Raw genomic sequence first — 21,256 nt, forward strand, 5'->3', positions numbered from 1 at the left:
GGTGGAGGGGCTCGCTTCTATTGAATCTAGTTTACAAAATATGGGAAGACCTGGCAAGGTGGTAATACTATTTAAATCCATCATGATGATGGTGCTGGTGGCACGTATTGATTAGTCTAGAGTAGTCAGCGCTAGTAGGCACCCATTTCTTGATATCTTGAACCGTAATTAGTGCCTGCGAAAGGATCATAGGAAAGAATTCAAGTAACCGGTCGATACAATTATAGGAGGGGTGATTCGGCCATAAGCGGAGAAGTTACTGCCAGTGGTGTTTCTGACTACTGCGCCTGGTCCACATCCATATGTGTATCATTAGACCATATCATCTCTGTTGTCTCACTTGTGACAAGCCCGGGCATGAAGGCAGTTGTGAACCTCGAGCGCTGCTTGACCAGGGCTGTTCACACTGCCGTGACCGCTCCTTACACTGGGGTAGGCTCGACTCGGATAACGGGGTCCTTGGCATCATTTCCATTCATTTTGCCTGTCGTCTCCCGGTATTTTTTTCCGAGGGGGTCTTTGCGAAGTAGATCATATCATTCGGACCTACAGCGTCGTTATAAGATTCCTACTCTCGTGTTTTCAGATAGTCTCAGGTGAGTGGAGACTAAACAAGGCACATCCAGAATCCCGGAACTGACGAGTACTGATTTGTTGCCAGGTCATTTACGTATCCGTCTACAACGTACCTTGGAATGGCAATCCGACGAGCAAACTCGACTCAGCGAGGTCCACAAAGTGAAGAAATCACACAGGACGTCGTAAATCGTCACAATAAGCCGGACGCCCATGGCAAACATTCGCATTCGATCTTTCACTCACACTCGCACGATGAACATGACAATGGACATGACGCAGGGCAGATAGTACAGGCGCTTCAAACTGCTGGTAAGTTGTGATCCCTAGTTAGTCGAAGCGTAGCTAATCATCCATTAGGCGATAGAGGAAGTCGAATAACGCTTATAGGGCTGTTTTCCAATGTGGCTTTGACTGGCGCCAAAGGATTCGCGGGCTGGTATATGCATTCTGCCTCATTGCTAGCGGATGCCGGTCACTCCATGAGTGGTCCGTGACTCCAACTAACAGCTTAGCTTCTCGCACTAACATGATTGTTTACAGATCTGCTCGGTGACTTCGTTGTCCTGTTTTGCTGGAAACTGTCAAGGAAGCCACCCTCAGCACGTTACCCATATGGATTCGCTAAATTTGAGACTCTCGGGACAACTACCGTGTCACTGTTGCTTATCGGAGGAGCACTGGGTATCGGCTTCCATTCGTATCACCTCCTCGTGGAAGCACTGGTGACAACTGTCTCCACAATCCCACCCGGCCCGCTTCATGACCTCCTCCAGCAAGTTACGTCTGCTGCTCATAATGTTCCTGCTGTCGGCCACTCGCATGGTCATACTGGCATCCTCGACCCTAACGCAGCTTGGTTCGCCGCAGTCAGCGTCATAGCAAAGGAGTGGTTGTATCGAGTAACCAAGAAGGTTGCCGACGAAGAACACAGTCCAGTGCTTTATGCAAATGCTATTCATCATCGCAGTGACGCATATTCGAGTGTTGTTGCCCTTTTCGCAATTATAGGATCGTGGCTATTCCCTGCATTACCCTTAGACCCTATAGGAGGCGAGTAATTTTTACCAGTTCCTCTTTTCTACACTGCTTATTACTTTCACCAGGACTCATCGTTTCTTTTGTTATCCTCAAGCAAGGTTTAGACCTTTTTGGAGGCGCGTTCACTGAGCTTACAGATGCTGGTATCTCGGCAAACTCGCAACGAAAGTTAGTACACGCATTAAACCCTCTTCTTTCCTCACCATCACCGCCATCCACTGCCTTCGGCAACGGGTTTCATGACACTACTGAACTACTCGCTATCCGACATCTCCGAGCTAAGCGTGCAGGCTCTATGATGTATGTGGACCTCACAGCTGATGTACCGAGCAATATGTCAGTTTTAGCCACATCAAGACTAGAAGTAAAGATCTCGCAGACGTTGAAGGAAGCGCGGAAGGAGATCTCAGAAGTCCGCGTGAAATTTCACCCTGTTGACACGCACGCTCCTCGGAGTTGATTGAATTGAGTTTATGGACCTATCATTGATACATTCGTTTCTTACTTTCTCTGTGTTTTCCACACTATGATATAGTTCGTAAGTTATTTTGTGCGTGACTATTGCAACACGTGCGAGCGTGACCAGCGCGTCGAAGTTTCTCGACATATCCAAGACCCATACCACAATGAGCGAACTGGATCTCAGATTGTCCGCAGCTACTGCTCAGGATACAGGTTCTTTTAGGCTTGTGGAGCTTCCTCCAGAGCTGTGTCAAATAATTGAATCTACTTCTGAGAAAACTGCTAGGTGGATTTCCCTCTCGACCGTCAACTATCTCATTTGAGACTATAACATCCAGCCTCTTCATCAAAGGGCACCCGACCGAGGACGCGGTACTATGTACATCAGAAAAGACATATGCCGTCCGTTCTGTCGTGCTGTCCAATACCGTGCTGGTCGTGACACCCTCCAGATCGGATCCAGATGGGACCGTGCACATCCGAGACCAGTTGCACGAAATATTGGAGCTAGTGCCTGTGGTACCGAAGTTGCACAAGCTTTCTATCCTGCTAAGGAACATGGAATATGACGAAGGAGATGAGGACAGGCAGGTGGGTCAGCATGCAGTGTGCACGGGGCATATCATCTCATCCGTTCACAAGGCAATCATGCCAAAGTATAGCTACGAGCAGGCTCGTAGCGAAATTCAGGCTAGCGAAGCTGAGTTTGTCCGCGGTCTGAAAGAGAGACGCATCCTCATACTTGAAGGTAGGAGCAAAACCCCTTGTGATGGCTGTTCAAGTTGTTATATTAATATCATTTTAGGGCAGCTACGGCCTATAGCCCCAGCGCATCTTAGCACTATTCTCGAACTGCTGTTAAATTACTTGATATCCTTGTCCCTCTCACACCAAGCTGCTGCGGTCGAGGAGCTGGTGTCTGTACTTGCTGATGAACATGAAATACCCCGCGCAGTATCGAACCAAGTCATCTCCTGGTTTGGGGATGTAAAAGAAGGTCTGTGGAAAATGAACGCAGACGCTGTGATCAGAGAGCTTGGAGTAGGGATTCTCCGCCATCATAGAGTTTGTCTGTTCTTTTCTGACTCTGCTTGCCGATGCCTCATGCCAGACTTAGCATAACCCTATCTCTGAGAACGAATTCCTCAAGAAATGGAAAAACGTAGTAGGGGACACTTTCGAGTCTTCTGTGAAGCTATCCCTTCTTTCGGTGCGTTACTCTTCCAAATCTTGGCTGAACTACAATGACATGATCTGTAGGGAGACTACCTTCAAAATCTATCTTCGAACGGGGGGGAAGCGATATTGACGTATTTCCCATCTTCCGCATTGCCGGTCGACCCAGCCGCAAGATTCGTTGAGCTATTTCTGACTCGCCAACGATGGAAACATGAGGAGATCGAGCATTTCTTACTTGACATTGCCGTTAACTCCAAGGAAAGAGATAAACTACTCCTCAAACATGCCAGAGCTCTGACTGATACTGAGGGGGTATGGTACACTGCGAGAGTAAGTTACAACAACTGAAATTTACAATAGCATATCCACATATGGGAGACATATGCGCGACTATAGTATTTATTGCAAGCCTCTGTGCAGCCCAAATATCTCTCGTAGAAGTCATAACACCATGAGACAATCACTTCCTACCTGATGCGCGCGTTTTAACCTTCGAGCCTAGACTCCTGATTGGCGAGGGATGATAGTCATCATCGGCATCCGAACCTTTCCTCTTCCGCTTCGCGCCCGTAGATGTGGACGCACTCGCCAGCATTGGAGCACTCGCGTCCAACACTCTCAAGCCAGACTGACCAGTGATACTATCAACGTAATTCCACAACGCCCTTCCCACAACGCCATTGTTCCGAACGTCGCGGAATTGTTCTCGTATCCGTAAACGCATATGTAGGATGGCATTCGCCTTTTCTTCAATCGTATGATCCCGAAGAACGAAAAGGATGACGCCTGGAATATAGGTAGAGCATATGCTGAGCAAATTATTCACTTCTAAGGATACGACACACACCAACGAAGACAAATTCAACAGGCGCAACGCGCTTGTCAACTTCGGTGAAAGCGGCGTTGAGTTCAGATGTTCTCGCGATGTGCCAAAAATCCGACAGTACATTATTGATCTGTGTCATGAGCAACGTTGGTGGGTTATCCACCCGCTTCAGCCATTTTTCTAGTTTCTGGGCTGTGGGAAGCGGATGCTCTGAGAGGCCATCACAGCAATAGATTAGTTGCGCAATGCACTGGAAGTCTCTTCCACGTGTAGTGTCCCACTCGAGGACACTGGCCAGTCCCCTATTGTCTACATTCACATGACGCAGCTCGAGGTCTGCGATCCAATCAGCCCATGGAGACGAAATTGCTTGAAGTTTCTCTGAACACGTTCGTCAGTATAAATCGCGTTGTTAAAGAAGTATCACACCTGCAGCAGTCAATTGTACACCGAGCTGCACCCGCTGGAAGATTTCGCGCTCGATTTCGGGTGTCAAGTTATGATATTCGACTACAAGGAAACAAAGGTAAATGACTGAGAGGGGTGATGCAGTCAAAACACGAACCGCATGTAATTCTGGTTTCTGCAAACCGTCGTTTCCACTCTTCTGGTATTTCTAAGCGCGTAGTCTTCTGCTTACTGGAACGAACGAACCAATAGCTCTTCTTTGTGTGCACGTCTCGATCTTTGTGTTTGACTGTTCAACATGAGGACTAAGTGGCATCAAATATCGCACTCACGAGGTATCTGTTAACGCTCGCAAAGCATGAGAAACCAATAAACGCCGCGTGAAAACTACAATGAAGCACTCACCAGGCCGTCAAGAAACTTTTGTATTGACGTGAGCCTTTGTTTTCCATCCACGCAAATACGAACAGGCTCCCCATCATCATCTTTTGTCACGGCAAATATCACGGGGGGGATGTAGAAGTTTCGAAAGATAGAGTCGATGAGACCAATTTGCTTGGTCTCTGGCCAAACGACGTCTGTGCGTGCTTGTTGTTCAATATACGTCAAATGTGTGGGGTTCTGTAAACTCGCCTCGTTGATAAATGGGGTTGAGGTCAATAAAGCCTTCGTGTATGTATTCTGCGGTCAACAGTATGTAAGAGAATATGCCATGAGTTGTGTGCCAACCGACGCACTCTGTAACTCTTGCGCAGAGTAGCTCATCGCGGACGGCGGTGTTAATGCATCTCTGACTTTGAACACATTAGGGTCGTCGTCGTCTGACTGATAATCGTCTTCAAGCTCGTCGAGGTCTTTTTCTTGTTCTGCGTTCAATTCGACCATGGTGTTTGAAAAGAAGATGACGAAGTTGGCGGACTTGTCTTAGCCAACTACAAGAGACTACAAACCAACTACCAATTTATTGAGCAAATACATATGATTCAGTCAACCAAACACCCGATCAACGGAACCAATGTCACAAAGTTCGCGAAGCAACTATTAGACGCGTGTGAATGTAGTAATGTATGAAGCAATTATGAAAGTATTGCATATATGTGCAGTCCAACGTTGGTTCAACGGGTATGGGGTTGTCGCATGGACGGTATCTGTCATTTCCACTGCCCAAACTCCTCGTCATCGTCATCATCGTGGAATGGATCCTGCGGATTCTGAGCCAGTGTTGTGTCTGAGGAAATCGAGTGACTGTGTTCGTGTCTTTGTTCGAAGTTTACTTCCTCCTCATCTCGCATCAGCCTCGATGCCTCTCCAGTGACACGTGTCATGCTTCCAGCTACATGCACGCCTCTTGGCGTATGTCCATTACCAACTTGGTCGTCCTCATCCTCGCTAATATCCCCTACTTGCCATAGTACTGCCCGATCCTCCTCACCTTCTTCTGTTTTTCTCAAAGTTTGCTCTTCATCATCATTCTCGTCGTCTTCGTCTAAACGATTGACTTTTGAAGAGGACCGAGCAGCCTTGTGAGACGACAAGCCAGACAATACAGTGGCAGCAGGCGTACGAGTTGATCGCTCGGGTTTTTTATGTGTTAGGAGGACCACACCGGAGATGAGAATCATTATTGAGGCGAAGATAAGGAAGAGTATCCATGGCTTGTAGGCGTCAACTTCGTTATTGAATACCAACGAGTCCAGAAAACTAGGTCGAGATAAGAATAGGCGTGATTGAAACTGGAAAACAGGAGGAATGAACATACCCAGTTGCAGTATAGACGCCATAGAAAACTGGGACAACGAGAGTGGAGTCGTAAACCTTAAGTCCACGGTTGAGACAAATGATCTGAAGTACAGCCGTGATCACGAGTAGAATGATTGTGAATATAGGAGCTAGATGGCCAAACTGGTTTCCGGGGTTCTCATGCGAGAGGCTTCCTGTAAGTAACTTCACGCTGATGCCGAGTCAGAAAAACGCAAGTGGAAAAGAAACAAAGAGAACTGACGTGGCTTTGGCGAAAACCAGACACCCTCCAGCAAGTCCACCCCCACAGCATGCCCACCCAATTCCAAGCACCCACGCAACTTGCGTATCATCCTGAGGCGCAGTCCATGTCTCTAACCTTTCCTTAACCCATAATATCCATGTATTCCAGCTGTCCTTGGCCTTTCCGAGGTAAGTAGTGCTTGAGTCGCGCGACCTCCGTGCACTCATGCCTGCAAAGGGTTCTGAGTCCAAGTCTGACCGTGCAGCGAGAACATCATCCAGAGAATTTGTGAAAATGAGGACGAGAATGAGGGCGATGGACATGCAGAAGAAGAATGCGAGCCAACCACCACGCCGCCATAAAGCGGTGAGATGATTGACATCCGTTTCCGTTGACAGACCACTGTTGACAGCTCCAAAGGCAACGATACCGATGACACCGAGTACTACGATCATCGTACCCTGAGTCTGATTAGGAAAGTGTGCAAATAGGGTGAGGAGGAACTCACATAGATATCTGTTTGTGTGACTGGGGTACCAATTAAAAATCTAGCGAATAGGAAATTAAAGATGAGAGATGTAGATCCGAGGGGGGCGACATATTCTAAGCGGGTAATTGTCAGAAAGGGATGATCTGAGAGAAAGTAAGTTAACGTGCCTGCCCTCATATAATCCAAGGCAAGCGTGCTCCCTATGAGCTGGGATAAAATATACAAAACCATGCCTAAAATCCATAGCGGTCGCAGCCAGTCTCGCCTGCGGGCTGACTTTGGAATAGTGCTCGTCCGCACCTGTAAATGAAGTGTATCAAAATAGAGTTGTCGTGGCACGTCGTAGAAGCTCACATGATCCAACTTTGTGATATTTAGACCAGCGGCATTCAGGATAGACGCAAGCAAAATGATCGCCAATCCAATTATGAACGCTACCAGGGGACTGGCATGACGAGCAGGAACCAGATCGCCAGTGGATGGCTCTCCTGTGGCCTGAGCGATGGTACTGGTGAGAGTGGGAACTGAGGTCACCAGTGAAGCTGCCGCTGACTGGGACATCAAGCGTTGAAAATTAAGGCGAACACACCGTTGATGTGGTCGTGGTAGGAATTCTTCGAGTTCGTTAAAATTGTGGTCTTTGTATATAGCCTGTAGGCTGACTCCAGCAAGAGTTGTGACGTACACGAATGAAAGCTGTGTTATCGTCCTAAAATGGTTTCCTTTCAGGCACTACTAATGTAATCTGAATTGACTTGTCGTTGACCACCACATTCTAGGTCGTGCAGGGCGTCGAGCTCGTCGTCGACCAGTATGGAGGCCATTCTATCTAAGCTTAAAGCCAAAGCAGAGATTGCTCCAGATAATGCTTTACTTCGAGACACCATCTCATTGCTGACAGATTTACACCACAACGAAGCAATTACTCAGAGCGTCACTTGGGACAGTCTCATCCGGGATTTCCAACGGCTACAGGATCAAGGACTATGGGACATATCCGAAGATAACACAGAGCTTTTGCATACTTTGCGTAGTTTCTTGACTACTCAACCGTCCAACCGTAAACCTGCTAGAAATATCCCCCCGTCCTCTCGCCCAGCGAGCAGAGGGGTACAGGGTTCTTTCTCAATAATTTATCCAGATTCCGAATCTGCACTGTCTCCCCTCATCCCGACATCTGATCCAGTATTGCTTCCCCTAGAGCTGGTAGAAATTCTCAACCGCACATACTTCCATCACCTGCTTGCCACAGATCCAAAGCGCGTTGTCCCTCCCGGCAGGTCCCTCGTTTCAATGCTGTCTGCCTCACCCAAAGAGAGCAAAGACGCCGAAAAACCTACTTTACATGACAAGGTTGAGGTTCTCGTGCATAAAGCTTTCTGGGATGAGGTGCGGCCTCATGTGCTTCGGATATTCTGCCATCTGAGGGCTCTTTAGGCCATAGATTCGCTCTCGAATCCAGAGCCTTCTTGCCAGATACCGCGCATTAAATCGTTGTACCAAGACCTCCTCATTGCACTGACACCTCTTCTCCCATCTCAGAATCCTGTCATTACCACACTTTCCTCACCGTTACCTCCGACGTCTTCCCCATTAGATTCAGCTATCATGCATTTGCGTGAGGTTGTAATATCTCTGCGCAAACGTTGTGCACCAGTCCAGGACGAAGAACTTGATGACCTTCTTCGTTCACTGGACGAACCTCCCCCCCGGTCATCGCGTCCTATCTCACTAGCCACGCTAGTGGTAGACACGGTGAAATCCATACTCAGGATCTCAGATATCATGAAAGAACAACTCTCCCAATTCGTGTTGGGAAGCATGACTGAGCAGCAGCTTCAGTCTACAATATCTAAACAGGCAAAAACCAAAGAACGCAAGGATATCTTGGATATTTGGAAGAGCTGGCGGATAGAGTTTAGCTGGCTGGTATGGTTCGAGAACTATCAACCGTCTTTTCAGGTTAATGGCGTCGCCGCTGAGTCGCAATTGAAGTGGGTCATGCGACTTGTACAGGCGCTAGGATCATCGACCCCTCTATCTTGTCAATTACCGACCAGAGAGCCGCAGTCCATCGAGAACTCCCTTCCGCCGATTTTTTTCTTCTCTGCTCCCGCGCTGCTCGAAATTCAGAATTATCTACAAGCACTCGTGATCGCTGCTTCTCTACGCACATTAATCCGTGTGCCTCAAGGTGCGCAAGCGAGTGACGCGACGAGCTTTATGGAACGGCTGTGGATTCTTCTCAAAGCGGAGATCATAGAAGAACCAGGTTCAGGCGACACAAAGCTCGTGCATCTCGCAGACGAGGTCGTTCGTGCCCGCCAGCTGGATGGTGTCATACTCTCCGGAGAAGAGGAGACCAGGCTTCGCGCGGCTGTTGCCCGCACACTCAACCATAATGACCCTGTGTTTGTGCTACTACAGAAACGGATACTGAAAGCGCTGGCTGACGCACTTGGACATCAACGGTCGGAATCTAGACAAGCTAGAGCACATACGGGACCATCCAGAATGCAGACGGGGCAGCATGGCAAGCATGCCGAGAAGCGAGCTCGGATGACAATAGTCTTAAATCCAGAAGAATTTGATGCGGCTTATGGCGCGGAAACGCCTCAATTGACAATTGGCAGGGTGCAAGGTTTCGAAGACGAGCATTTGAGGAAGGTCGTCGAGGAAGTGTTTGTGAAAGTAGATGAGTGTATCAGGTGGGTAGAAGGTATTTGGTCGGATGTACTTCGGGCAGGAGTCGTCGATCGTGAGTTCGTTGTTTAGATTTGTAGAATATATCGACAAGTCCGGAGCCGAGCATGAGGTTCAATCCCGAGCAGGATGACGATCTGGAAATAGATAATCCCAGTGCACTGCTTGGTTTACTTATAAGTATTTGAGAGTCCGAGTCGGACGGTTGGTAATTCCACTCTTTTGAGGCTTCATGCACATGCTTCAACGAGGTCTCGTAAGCTCGTGCAAGGTCACTCGAGACGTCCATTGCACAGTAACCAAGAAGGAACGACTGACAATTTCCTTCCACATGGTCTGGCTAGGGGACTCCGAAACGGATATTTGACCCCAAAATGCATTAATCCTTGCCTTATTTTTCATAGGCTCAAGTTGTCTAACTCGGCGTTAGCTCTAGGTCAGATCCTTGACTGTCGAGGATCTACATCAACTCCGAGACAGAATGATTTCAAGTCTTACGTATCATCCGAGGCAAGTACTCAATACGTCTTGAGTGACAAGGGCCTCTCCACTCGAACAGCGAGCTGAGAGCTTTGCGTTTCCTCGATCGCTTGGCGCTCACCCAGTAGCTCGCATCCTCCTCGGATCAGCCCCGGTCGTGTCGGCATACCCTCAACGTCAGGTAGCTGGAATTTCGATGGAATACTCTATCAGAATATTGGAAGGAAATTTTAGCGCTCCAAAACGGCTAGTGAGTATCATATAGTGACACACGAGTCGTGCGAACCCATAGATATCATACACTTTAGATGCGTTCAGAACGCAACCGAATTCTGCCGTGGACTCATCGGCCAAGATTGCCCATTGGTCTGACCTCGAAGTACATGCAGTGCATGTCTTTGTGAAGAGGGATCAGTGAACTTTAATCTGCATTGATACTAGGCTGAGGCTGCGGCCTACAGGTGCTGCGGCCATGATTGATGATCAATTCCTGAAACATGGAGTTGGCCAGTACGTATGTACTAGGTCAGACGAATCACGTGTACGTAAGTACCATGGGCCAAATGAATTGATTCCTGACATCTTCTGTGCCCTGTAACTGCCCTACTCATCCGAGTTCCGTCACCTCAAGGTACGGTGTGACGTGTCATTGAACACTTGTACACAGTAATTGATTGCTCGTACCTTTGAAGTGATGTGAACCGAGGGCGCAACTTGTCATCAATTCATCCATATATAATCACTCCTTCGATGTCCATTTATGTAATTTCAATAACGGAGTAACATTTGCTCTATTATCATCCGAGTTGTCACGCACTTGGGTATATGATAAGGTAAATTGTTTTGCGCTTGTCAGTATAAAAAACCCAGTTAACTTCACACACCACAGCGTCTGGTAGCGCTCACATTGTATCATCAACCTTTGCCATGTCGGACTTCCTTACGAGTAGGCTTGAAGTAGTTCTTGCCGCATTTGCCATCAGCTTGGCACTCAGAAGTTACTTTGCCAAACCAAAGGCGCCTCACGGTGGTAAATTACCACCAGGTCCGCCTTTGCTCCCGATCCTAGGCAGCGCACTGGCAGTTGATGTGACTGCCCCTTGGCTTACCTACAAGGCATGGGGCAATCGATACGGCAAGTCGTCCCACAGAATGCAGGCCACCATGAGTAACTAATGTTTCCTAGGCGACGTGGTGTATACTCAGCTTTTCGGTCAGGATAACATCGTCATCAACTCTGAGCGAGTTGCAAGAGACCTCCTTGAACATCGCTCACATAATTATTCTGACCGACCAGACATCGCAACCAATGAATTGTATGAATTATTCGAATTCTCAAGTATTCTTGTTAATTAGTTATGAAGGTTTGGCATCGACTATACTACCGCCTTCATGCGCTACAGTAGCAGATGGCGGCTTCAGCGGAAAATTCTTCACCAGTCCTTCCGACAAGACGCAGTCCCCTGTTTTCGGCCCATGCAAGTAACCAAAAGTCATGAGTTCTTATTGAACCTCCTGGAAGATCCTTTGGACTACCCGAAACATCTTGAAGCGTGGGTGGATTTCCATGCACATCAGTACTTCGGTATTGAAACAGTCCCCCAGCTATTCAGGTTCAGTCATCATGTCTGCCGTGTACTCGTATGATGCAGCACGACGTGGTGACCACATGGTTGAGCGTGCAACCATGGGTCTGGATATCATACTGAAAGAGATGAGACCGGAGGTAGCTGCCATTTTTAGTGCCTTTCCTTTCCGTAAGCTCGGTCGTCCACCATACACAGCAGTTTCTTACCGTCTTATTCGTAGTTCTCCGTCTCCCCTCTTGGCTCCCTGGTATGCGCCTCAAGAGAGTCTCACCTTTAGCCAAAAAATTGTCCATAGAAAACTTGGAAAATCCATTTGCGTACACGGAGCATGGTTTAGTAAGTCCTACATTTCGTGAGGTGTTTTGTTCTCAAATTCTTTTCAGGCTGCAGGATCCGTCTCTTCTTGCATGGTCGCCGACCATTTGATGGAGCTTGATCACAGCTACGGCGATTCTGCCTGGCAGAAAAAAGCGGTAAAGGAATCTGCAGCAACCGCTTTTGGGGGTGAGGAAATGCCTTTCATTGTAAGTTTGTCAGACTGAATGAGACTGTCTTTGACCAGCTGGCACTGAGACGGTAGGCCGAAAGCAGCAGCCAGTGATTCGATTCAACGCTGACAACTACTAGACAGCTGCTGTGTTGATGAATTTCTTGCTGGTGATGATTCTCTACCCAGATATACAACAGAAGGCGCACCAACTTGTTGATAGTGTGGTTGGCCCAAAGAGATTGCCGACATTCCACGATCGTCCATCCTTGCCCTACATTGACGCTATTTTACGGGAGTGCATGCGGTGGCGCCCAGTTTTCCCTCTTGGTGCGTCGCTCCACCTCAGCACAACGGAACTGGATTATTGATCTATTACAGCAATCATGCATGCTGCTGTCGAAAGCGACATTTACGAAGGCTATTACATACCCAAAGGTGTGCGAGTTTCTTCTCATCCTGGAGTCCATGTTCATTCGCAGCACAGGTGCTACAGTCACCCCGAATGTTTGGTACGAACATCAATTGTTCTCTGTGGTTTGCCACTTAATCTTTCTTAGGGCGATGTGCCACAACGAAGATAAATACGCAAATGCGTCCGAATTTAATCCTGACCGTTTCCTCAACCCAGACGGCACTCTGACAGACGATACTGTGAGTTTTGTGTGGGGATTTGGACGACGAATTTGCCCTGGTCGCCACCTCGCCGAAGCTTCTATATGGTCTGCCATGGTCGGTATGCTTGCAGTATTCAATTTTTCCAGGCCAAAGACGAGACTGGTAAAGAGATTGAGTTCGAGCCACACTGGCACGGAGGGCTTACTGTGTACGTGGTGTTTAACTGGAGAGATGGCTTACTGATTTTTGGCTGTCAGGCGACCTATGCCATTCCCTTGCAGTATCACTCCGCGGAATGCGGACATAGATATCACGACCTTGCAGCATTTGATCAGGGTATCTATTTAGTTTGGTCTGTTCTGCATTGATGAATCATGACGTGTATTGGTAAACGAGCAGTAGCGAGTCCTGATCCTGTAACTTGTTGTACCGTATTTTGTACTGTCTTTTTGGAGGTATCAGTACTAGTGCTGAGCGCTGAAATTTGTTTGTTTAAGAATAGTCACGATATAAATGTAAACAAAAAAGGAGTATAGCCTACTACTAGTTGTACAGCATTCTTGGGGTAATTGCCGCCGAGCCGCCACAAGATGATGTCTCCGACATCTGAAAAACACCCAAGTTCTCGCTTAAGTCGCTTAAGCTGTCAGAGAAGTTTGATGGCTTACGACCTACACCCTGAAGCATCTGATTGGTTGGAGATGCGGCTTATGGTGCCGAGAGATCTTGAAAGTTCAGTTTCCCATATCTTCACTTAGATAGTAAACTGATAACATGGCATTAATACTACTGCTACTATTGTACTACCAAAAATCTGCATGTAATGAATGATACCACTCCTTGTCTGAAAAACTGTTGAGGTAGAAGGTATCATAAAGCTCCAAGGATGTTGCAGAAGTAACATCACAATTAACCCTTTCACCATATTCAGGAATCAACTTGACAGCATGAGTAACATCAATGAGAGGCACAATCATTCCAAGCCTTGCTAGTGTTCCATCAGGACTAGTCTCAAACCATCGCCTGACACGGTACATCATGACTGCAGGATCATCCTGCGGATTGAGATTATCTTGAAGAGTTGCTGTTAAGAACCATGCTCAAAAGAGAGAGAGACTGACTCAGAGGGGCTTGGCCTCAGCTCATATGCTGTGCCCCTTACCTGAGTATGTGCCCTTCATTTCAGAGGAAGTCTGGAGGACTTCCGGAGGCTGGCTACTCTGGTGGAGAGTGCAGGAGGACTTCCGGAGGAGTGTGGGAAATGTCCGGAGGAGTGTGGGAGAGTTCCCACTGCAAGGTAATACTTCTACAGGAAAACAGGATGGAAGGATAGGAGGTCTGGAGGACAGGAGGACAAGATGTCCGGAGGTCCGGAGTATGGAGGACAGGAGGTCTGGAGGTCTGGAGGATGGAATGTCCAAAGGACAGGATGCCTGGAAGTATGAGGGACAGGAGGTCTGGAGGTCCAGAAGGAATAGGGGCTACATCGGATGAAGTCCGATGCAGAAGCAAACAGAGGTAGACTACCCTAAGGTAGAGTCAGAGGGACAGGAAGTGGACCTAAGTCTGGAAAGAGGGTAAGTGCCGGAAAGGCAAGACTCCAGCCTAGGGAAGCAATCCCTAGACTTGGGATAGAGACATAGGGGACAAATCCGAAGGTCTGGAATTCCGGCCTAGGGAGTCCATCCCTAGGCCTTATGGAAAAGGACAAACTCAGATGGACTGAAGTCCAGAAGAAGATTGGGCAAGTCTAAGGTGATGAACAGGATCTAAGATGATATCCAGACTGAGGACTCTACTGTAGGTTGTACAGGGGTTATATACTAGAGGCTATCTGAGAGGATCAGTAAGCAAAGGAGTAAGGCTATGTACGAGCATGCGGAAACACATTGGTAAGTAAGACGGAACATAACTAAATGAACTCGGAGATGAAACTAGTACAAGGATCAATCAGCAAGATGGAAACAGAGATAACCGAGAACTGGAAAGGTGGAGATGCCTAAATGGGGATAGGTGCAGGATCTCAGATGGAGGGTGGGAATAGGTCTGGAGACAGTACAGTTAATATCCAGAGGTCTGGAGATCTGGGGATCCAGAAGGCAGGGCGGAAACAGGACTGAGATATGTGAGGTGGTGGATGTAGTCCAGAATCTGAGAGGAGGTAAAGTCTGGATGTCTTGCTGCACAGAATGTGCATAGGGTGGACAGGATAGGGGATCCAGGAATGAGTTGGATATGGGGTCCGGAAATGGGTCCGGAAAGCGTGGGAATATGATGGGATCTATGTCTGGCATACAGGATATGACAGTTGCACATAAAGAAGTGGTTCAGCGAGTTTGGGAGGCAGTGTGGAGCCCCTCATTGACAAGGTGAATACCATTTGAACCTGCACAACCACAACTTGTTCTAGAGGACTGGGTAAGTGCAACAAGGATAATGAAATATTAGAAGCTCACCATCATTCTGTATCTGCAGGAGCATGATATCACAGTTTCTGAGGGGATAAGCTTCAGACAGTGGATATGCTTGTATTTGCTGACTTGGCATGACAAGATGTGGGTACAGGTCTGAATGTAACTGCAGACAGAATTTGTACCAGACCTTGAGGAGATGGTTCTGAAACTGGGACTCAGACCCATTGATGCACTCAATAAAAGAGCGAAGCTGATTGGGGAAGTTTGGAAGTCAATATAACTGTGCCAGAAAATTAGGTGGCTTGTCAGCCAGATTGGTAGAGACAGTGATGTGAAACACCACAGTACTATCTTTGGAAAGCAGACCCTTGAGGAAGTGATTGCAAACAGGATGGGGGCCATGAAAATGAGAGACATCCTTGGGAGTGACATGCATGACCCAACCAAACACCAGGTCAATATCAACAACTTCCTCAAATTTGTTGCCAATGAGGTTATTGAGGGATAATGTTTTCAAACAGAGGAGAGTGTAGAGGTCAAACTGGCATGCTGTATCTTCCCAATCCAAAAGGTGGACAATTTGCTGTGTGAAGCTTGCATGCTGGTGACTGGTGCACATGAAAGGACTCTTACAATGCGTGATCAGCATGTGTTCACTGGTCTCAGATGTGAATTGGATTGGAGCACCAAGATTAGGGATGGTGTGAATGAATGAAGTGAGGAGCTCCAGTTTGGGAATTTTGAAGTGCTTGATAGGACTGGAGGTCCCCCTGTGAGCTTCAGTGTCAATGATTGCTCCTTTGAAGCAGTGAAATTCTGCAAGCAAGGAAGTCATAGCAGTGATTGATGATGGAATGAAGGTTGGAGATTGAGCTTGATAGATGAAATCGATAAGCACATGAATTGCACAAATAAAATGCACGTCAGCAATGCCTGTGATTGTGGTAACAATCATGTGCTGAATATCCTGATGCTCCCACCCAGTCATCTGCTAGACATGTGAGACACCTTGGGCAAAGTGGCAAGTTCCAATGTGTTTGTGCTGTCTATGAAAGCGGGAATCAAGTTCATCTGCCCTGAGAACCTCTTTGCACCACTTGAAAATATGATTGAAAAAGAATTTGTGCAAGGTATGGAGGATGTCAGGTGCAAGGAATAATGCAGGGTCACTAAAGTGCCAGTTGTGCCAAAATGGAAGTTGAATGCTGCTAAGAAAAAGTGCTTTAGCTTCCTCTTGGAACTGTTGGACCTTCCAGGGATCCACACATTGGCAAAGTTGATGAAGCACTTCAATTATGACACTCCCATGGTGAGAAGGGTACAATATGCCATCCCCAAACTGTGACTGGATGGCCAAAGTAATGGGTGATGCATTCTCACTGATGCACACAATCATTTGCTGTTCAGGGAGGTCAGCAGTATGTGCGACAAGGGGGGTGAATGCATAGTGTAAGTGACTGGATGGGTCCACCATGCTTGTGCCAGTTGTGGCCATGATTTTTAGGTTTTTGCAGATGATATCCACACACCAGTGCCAGACATGGGCTTGCAAGAGTGAGCAGAAGTCTGGATGTCAAACAAATTGTGGGATAGGCATATACACAATGCATGACCATGTGTGCATGGTGGCTTTCATGTGGATATCTGAACAAATGTTGGCAGTGGTAAGGAACATGAGGTGCATCTTGAGTCCACCTGATTGATGAGTGATGGGGATTTTGTCAGAAGCAAGAACAATTGGTACAATGGTAGCACCTGGTGGAAGCTGGTCCTAAAAGCAAGGCAGCTGTCATTATGTATATTCCATTGAATAAAAAACACTATACCTGAATATCATGAGCTTGTGAGCAGGACATCCACTCACCATACTCTCATTCTCTGTTGACCTTGATCTCATATGGATCAAACTCCATGTCATTGGTGAATCCTGGGTTACTGAAAATGTGGTGCATAACCTCCAAAGTGTCATGCCAGATCAAGTGTACAGGATGAGCGGTAATGTAACCTTCAGTATGAATAGTTGTACAGCGCCACTTTGGTCCCTTTGGCAGGGCATCCATGAAAGTGAACATTTGTTGAGCAGATGTATATGCCAGTGCTTTCTGTGCTTGTGACTTCACCTGCTTGTAAGTTGTCAGTTGTAATTTGGCATGTAGTCATTGAGGCTGACTGACCCATGATAACTTCAAAAACTGAGTTATCTGACCCTGGTTAAGATTGTTGCTGTTAAGAACCATGTTGCTCAAGGGAGAGAGAGACTGACTCAGAGGGGCTTGGCCTCAGCTCATACACTGTGCCCCTTACCTGAGTATATGCCCTTCATTTCATATGAGGTCCAATGATAGTCTGATGAAGTCTGGAGGACTTCTGGAGGCTGGCTACTCTGGTGGAGTGCTAGAGGACTTCTGGAGGAGCGTGGGAAATGTCTGGAGGAGTGTGGGAGAGTTCCAGAGGAATGCAGGAAGTGTTTAGGAGAGTTCCTACTGCAAGGTAATACTTCTACAGGAAACAGGATGGGAGGATGGGAGGTCCAAAGGTCCAAAGGACAGGAGGACAGGAGGACAGGAGGACAGGAGGACAGGAGGATGGGAGGTCCAAAGGTCCAAAGGACAGGAGGACAGGAGGACAGAGGACAGAAGGACAGGATGTCTGAAGGTACGAAGGACAGGAGGATAGGATGTTCAAGGGTTAGGAGGACGGAATGTCCAAAGGTACAGAGGGTGGAACATCCGAAGGACAGGATGCCCGGAGGTATGAGGGACAGGAGGTCTGGAGGTATAAAAGACAGGAGGTCCAGAGGTCCAGAAGGAATAGGGGCTACATCAGATGAAGTCCAAGGTAGAAGCAAACAGAGGTAGACTACCCTAAGGTAGAGTCAGAGAGAACAGGGATTGGACCTAAGTCTGGAGGGGGGGTAAGTGCCAGAAAGGCAAAGCTCCAGCCTAGGGAATCAATCCCTAGGCCTGATGAGTAGGACAGACTTAGGTGGACCAAAGTCCAAGAGGGGATTGGGCAAGTAGAGCAAAGTCCAAGATGATATTCAAACTAAGGAAACTACAGGAGTATCTACAGGGGTTATATACTGGAGAATATCTGAGGGGATCAGTAAGCAAAGGAGCAGGACTATGTACGAGCATGTGGAAACACATTAGTAAGTAAGACAGAACATAACTAAATGAACTCAGAGATGAAGACTTGTACAAGGATCAATAAGCAAGATGGAACAGGAGGTAACCAAAAGCTGGAAAGGCAGAGATGCCTAAATGGGGATAGGTGCAGGATATTGGACAGAGGGTGGGAATAGGTCTGGAGTCAATATCTGGAGGTCCAGAGATCTGGGGATCTGGAAGATGAGGTGGATATAGTCTGGAATCTGAGACGAGGTGAAGTCCGGATGTCTTGCTGGATGGAGTGTGCATAGGGTGGTATGGATCAGGCTAGCAGTGAGGATCCAGAGGTCCGGAGCTCAGGGGTAAATCTGGAGCGGAGTCGATCCTACTGAGGTGTGGAGCACACAGCGGAAGGGGATCTGGCAATGAGTTGGATATGAGGTCTGGATGTAGGCTTGGAAGGCATGGGAATATTATGGAATATGAGTCCAGATTGTGGGACATGACAGTTGCTAAGAAATTTGGCTAACTCCCATTCCTCCCTGTCTGCAAATGGATAGTACACATTATGTGTACAATGATCCTCATAGTCACAAGCCTTCATATGCTCAAAGGTGTTTGGCTCATTAAAAGCATAGATGCATCCTGAGTTGTTGTGATAACGAGCCATACACTCCTCCCCTGGACCAGTGGGTTGGTGAATTGAAAGTGGGACAGGTATGCCATTGCAACATGGATCATCTGTCAGATGATTGCATACAGTGGCTCAAAAAAGTGTCTCAATGTTTGTGACTTTTTGTGTAATTGCTGTATTATGAGCTAGGGTGTGAGAATATGACTAAGCCATAGGGAGGTGTGGGAAATCTCTGCCTCTAAGCTTTAAGTTTGATCCCTCTAGCGTGAGAAAATTATGTCATGAAGTGAAGATATGGTTCATTTAATTTGATGACTCATTGAGACACTTTTTTGACTTTCAGTTTGACCAACACAATCTCTATAATTCTGGTACTTGGTGTTTCCTCCTGTTGCTCTAATTACTTCTGCCACTCTTCTATGCATACTATCTATCAATGTGAGGCATTCCTCATCAACAATCTTGTCCCACTCTGCTACAACTCTCTCCCACAGTTGAAATAGCCCCTATTGAGGATCTTGATAGACTGCAAGTGATATCTTGAGTAATTACCAGGGCTGTTTAATAGGGTTGAGGTCTGAGGACTGGACTTGCCATGATAGAACACTGATACCATAGTTTTCAAACCATTTTATGGTCAACTTGAAGTATGCTTAGGGTCATTGTCTTGTTAGAAGGTAATGTTTTCTTCATTAATTCTTGATTCTTGCATGCTTCTGAGCAGATACTTTTTCAAAATTGAAATGTGCTGCTTTGCATTCATCCTCCCTTCCACCTCATACAACACCATACCATCAAGTTTCCTACTCCATACTTTAGTGTTTTCTTGACCTTTCTTTCTTCTAGTTCTTCTGCATTTCATTACATATAGTCCTAGCCATCTGGCCCCATCCTATTGATTTTTGTCTCATCTGACTAGGTAGTCCTATTCCAGTCCTCAATGGTCCAATATTGAGGCTTTAAAGCAAAGGCTAATCTCCTTCCCATATAGGCTGAAGACAGGAAAGGCTTTTCTGCCTGTTTACAGCTTTAAGATTGGCTGCCTTAAGAGTCCCCCTGACTATTTGAGTGGAGAGAGCAGTGTAGATGATGTAATTAATGAATTTGGTGGCTTGAGTAGCTTTGGCAGCCTGCCTAGTTGGAATATTATGAACAAGAGATTTTTTGTTATATGATGTAAGCTCGAAAGGACAATTTAATTTGATATTTTTCTTATCTGGAATGACTTTTTTATGATCCTAATGATAGCAACCCTGCTCAGACCAGTTTTAGTAGCAATCTGCCTGGTATACAGATTAGAAAAGCTGATGATAATAACAATAGGGGCTATTTCAGCTGTGGGAGAGAGTTGCAGCAGAGTGGGGCAATATTGTTGATGAGGAAATGCCTCAAATTGATAGATAGTATGCATAGAAGAGTGGCAGAAGTAATTAGAGCAACAGGAGGAAAAACCAAGTACCAGAATTATAGAGATTGTGTTGGTCAAACTGAAAGTCAAAAAAGTGTCTCAATGAGTCATCAAATTAAATGAACCATATCTTCACTTCATGATATAATTTTCTCATGCTAGAGGGATCAAACTTAAAGCTTAGAGGCAGAGCTTTCCCACACCTCCCTATGGCTTAGTCATATTCTCACACCCTGGCTCATGATAAAGAAACTACATGAAAAGTCACAAACATTGAGACACTTTTTTGAGCCACTGTAGGTCAGTCCCAAATGTGGGTCATCATTGTTCTAGGCCAGGCAACAAACCAGACCCATTGCAGATCCTGCTGCCCAGTAGCCTATACTATAATAGTGAGCATTAGTGATAGCTAGATAATACTTGAGATGGCTTTACCTGCTCCTGTGATTGTACACTTGTCTCATGCATGATCCCACAATCCCAGTTGTACCCTGCACTCATCACAAACTCATTCTGCTATGACATGACATTCAAGTATTCTAGTACAGATTACTTTGGCCTTTTGCTGGACCATTGATGCTGGTTCAGAGCTCTCATAGCCAGGGTGTTCTATAAACTCTGCCCACCACCAGCCCTAACTGGTACTATGAATCTTTTTCTTGCCAATAGTAGCCACTGTGACTTGAGTCAATAAGACAGTTCCAATAATAGAGAACAAACAAAAGAGCAGGTGGAGACTGAGTAAAAAGAGCAGGTGCTGGATTCTATGTTGAGAGCCATGAAAGATACTATATAGATGAGACATGAGGACTCAGCATGGATTATCATTACAATGCACAATAGTAAG

General features: G+C 46.7%; 8 protein-coding genes across 8 annotated transcripts; 4 read left to right on the forward strand and 4 right to left on the reverse strand.

Annotated features, from left to right (window-relative positions):
- Positions 1-695: 695 nt before the first annotated feature.
- On the forward strand, positions 696-2,077 carry BJ212DRAFT_1272170 (cation efflux protein; the record flags this gene model as incomplete). Its single annotated transcript, XM_041331004.1, is given in 4 exon segments — positions 696-888; positions 937-1,065; positions 1,120-1,633; positions 1,648-2,077. 4 exon segments carry the CDS (start codon positions 696-698, stop codon positions 2,075-2,077), a joined length of 1,266 nt encoding a protein of 421 aa, XP_041192719.1.
- A 108-nt stretch (positions 2,078-2,185) lies between these two features.
- On the forward strand, positions 2,186-3,662 carry BJ212DRAFT_201413 (sister chromatid cohesion protein Dcc1). Its single transcript, XM_041342620.1, has 6 exons — positions 2,186-2,365; positions 2,418-2,670; positions 2,722-2,827; positions 2,885-3,144; positions 3,197-3,289; positions 3,340-3,662. Exons 1-6 carry the CDS (start codon positions 2,244-2,246, stop codon positions 3,604-3,606), a joined length of 1,101 nt encoding a protein of 366 aa, XP_041192720.1. The 5' UTR covers positions 2,186-2,243; the 3' UTR covers positions 3,607-3,662.
- BJ212DRAFT_1355439 (uncharacterized protein) lies at positions 3,268-5,447 on the reverse strand. Its single transcript, XM_041335668.1, has 8 exons — positions 5,230-5,447; positions 5,126-5,173; positions 4,898-5,070; positions 4,825-4,831; positions 4,650-4,769; positions 4,514-4,594; positions 4,106-4,465; positions 3,268-4,044 (listed from the first exon to the last, which is right to left on the reverse strand). Exons 1-8 carry the CDS (start codon positions 5,375-5,377, stop codon positions 3,719-3,721), a joined length of 1,263 nt encoding a protein of 420 aa, XP_041192721.1. The 5' UTR covers positions 5,378-5,447; the 3' UTR covers positions 3,268-3,718.
- BJ212DRAFT_1355440 (uncharacterized protein) lies at positions 5,448-7,654 on the reverse strand. Its single transcript, XM_041335669.1, has 6 exons — positions 7,321-7,654; positions 7,134-7,266; positions 6,985-7,079; positions 6,495-6,937; positions 6,252-6,443; positions 5,448-6,193 (listed from the first exon to the last, which is right to left on the reverse strand). Exons 1-6 carry the CDS (start codon positions 7,525-7,527, stop codon positions 5,644-5,646), a joined length of 1,620 nt encoding a protein of 539 aa, XP_041192722.1. The 5' UTR covers positions 7,528-7,654; the 3' UTR covers positions 5,448-5,643.
- A 61-nt stretch (positions 7,655-7,715) lies between these two features.
- Positions 7,716-9,891, forward strand: BJ212DRAFT_1355445 (uncharacterized protein). The gene is made up of 2 exons (XM_041335670.1): positions 7,716-8,355; positions 8,404-9,891. Exons 1-2 carry the CDS (start codon positions 7,780-7,782, stop codon positions 9,739-9,741), a joined length of 1,914 nt encoding a protein of 637 aa, XP_041192723.1. The 5' UTR covers positions 7,716-7,779; the 3' UTR covers positions 9,742-9,891.
- Positions 9,892-11,076: 1,185 nt separating this feature from the next.
- BJ212DRAFT_1480985 (cytochrome P450) lies at positions 11,077-13,191 on the forward strand (the record flags this gene model as incomplete). The annotated part of the gene is made up of 13 exons (XM_041340189.1): positions 11,077-11,194; positions 11,336-11,465; positions 11,514-11,702; positions 11,755-11,906; positions 11,959-12,074; positions 12,122-12,242; positions 12,301-12,314; positions 12,366-12,555; positions 12,607-12,663; positions 12,713-12,737; positions 12,786-12,957; positions 12,990-13,051; positions 13,101-13,191. 13 exons carry the CDS (start codon positions 11,077-11,079, stop codon positions 13,189-13,191), a joined length of 1,437 nt encoding a protein of 478 aa, XP_041192724.1.
- A 455-nt stretch (positions 13,192-13,646) lies between these two features.
- BJ212DRAFT_1446997 (uncharacterized protein) lies at positions 13,647-16,941 on the reverse strand (the record flags this gene model as incomplete). The annotated part of the gene is made up of 6 exons (XM_041338333.1): positions 13,647-13,898; positions 15,140-15,249; positions 15,300-15,507; positions 15,598-16,248; positions 16,546-16,823; positions 16,908-16,941. The coding sequence occupies 6 exons, from the start codon at positions 16,939-16,941 to the stop codon at positions 13,647-13,649; spliced, it is 1,533 nt and encodes a 510-aa protein (XP_041192725.1).
- A 187-nt stretch (positions 16,942-17,128) lies between these two features.
- BJ212DRAFT_1480986 (uncharacterized protein) lies at positions 17,129-17,494 on the reverse strand (the record flags this gene model as incomplete). Its single annotated transcript, XM_041340190.1, has 2 exons — positions 17,129-17,377; positions 17,432-17,494. 2 exons carry the CDS (start codon positions 17,492-17,494, stop codon positions 17,129-17,131), a joined length of 312 nt encoding a protein of 103 aa, XP_041192726.1.
- Positions 17,495-21,256: the final 3,762 nt, after the last annotated feature.

The sequence above is a fragment of the Suillus subaureus genome, assembly GCF_016647635.1.
Source record: "Suillus subaureus strain MN1 chromosome Unknown BJ212scaffold_17, whole genome shotgun sequence".
Lineage (NCBI taxonomy): Eukaryota > Fungi > Basidiomycota > Agaricomycetes > Boletales > Suillaceae > Suillus > Suillus subaureus.

What these genes read in the sequence shown, in the direction of transcription:
- BJ212DRAFT_1355445 (XM_041335670.1), top strand. Translation starts at nt 7,780, where the DNA reads ATGGAGGCCATTCTATCTAAGCTTAAAGCCAAAGCAGAGATTGCTCCA. An exon ending in ATAAAGCTTTCTGGGATGAG is followed by an intron (nt 8,356 to 8,403) that starts GTGCGGCCTCAT and finishes AGGGCTCTTTAG; the next exon opens with GCCATAGATTCGCTCTCGAA.
- BJ212DRAFT_1355440 (XM_041335669.1), bottom strand. Translation starts at nt 7,527, where the DNA reads ATGTCCCAGTCAGCGGCAGCTTCACTGGTGACCTCAGTTCCCACTCTC. An exon ending in CTGGTTTTCGCCAAAGCCAC is followed by an intron (nt 6,444 to 6,494) that starts GTCAGTTCTCTT and finishes ACTCGGCATCAG; the next exon opens with CGTGAAGTTACTTACAGGAA. An exon ending in GGCGTCTATACTGCAACTGG is followed by an intron (nt 6,194 to 6,251) that starts GTATGTTCATTC and finishes ATCTCGACCTAG; the next exon opens with TTTTCTGGACTCGTTGGTAT.
- BJ212DRAFT_201413 (XM_041342620.1), top strand. Translation starts at nt 2,244, where the DNA reads ATGAGCGAACTGGATCTCAGATTGTCCGCAGCTACTGCTCAGGATACA. An exon ending in ACTTCTGAGAAAACTGCTAG is followed by an intron (nt 2,366 to 2,417) that starts GTGGATTTCCCT and finishes TATAACATCCAG; the next exon opens with CCTCTTCATCAAAGGGCACC. An exon ending in AAGGAGATGAGGACAGGCAG is followed by an intron (nt 2,671 to 2,721) that starts GTGGGTCAGCAT and finishes TCCGTTCACAAG; the next exon opens with GCAATCATGCCAAAGTATAG.
- BJ212DRAFT_1355439 (XM_041335668.1), bottom strand. Translation starts at nt 5,377, where the DNA reads ATGGTCGAATTGAACGCAGAACAAGAAAAAGACCTCGACGAGCTTGAA. An exon ending in CTCTGCGCAAGAGTTACAGA is followed by an intron (nt 5,174 to 5,229) that starts GTGCGTCGGTTG and finishes TGTTGACCGCAG; the next exon opens with AATACATACACGAAGGCTTT. An exon ending in AGAAACCAGAATTACATGCG is followed by an intron (nt 4,595 to 4,649) that starts GTTCGTGTTTTG and finishes GTTTCCTTGTAG; the next exon opens with TCGAATATCATAACTTGACA.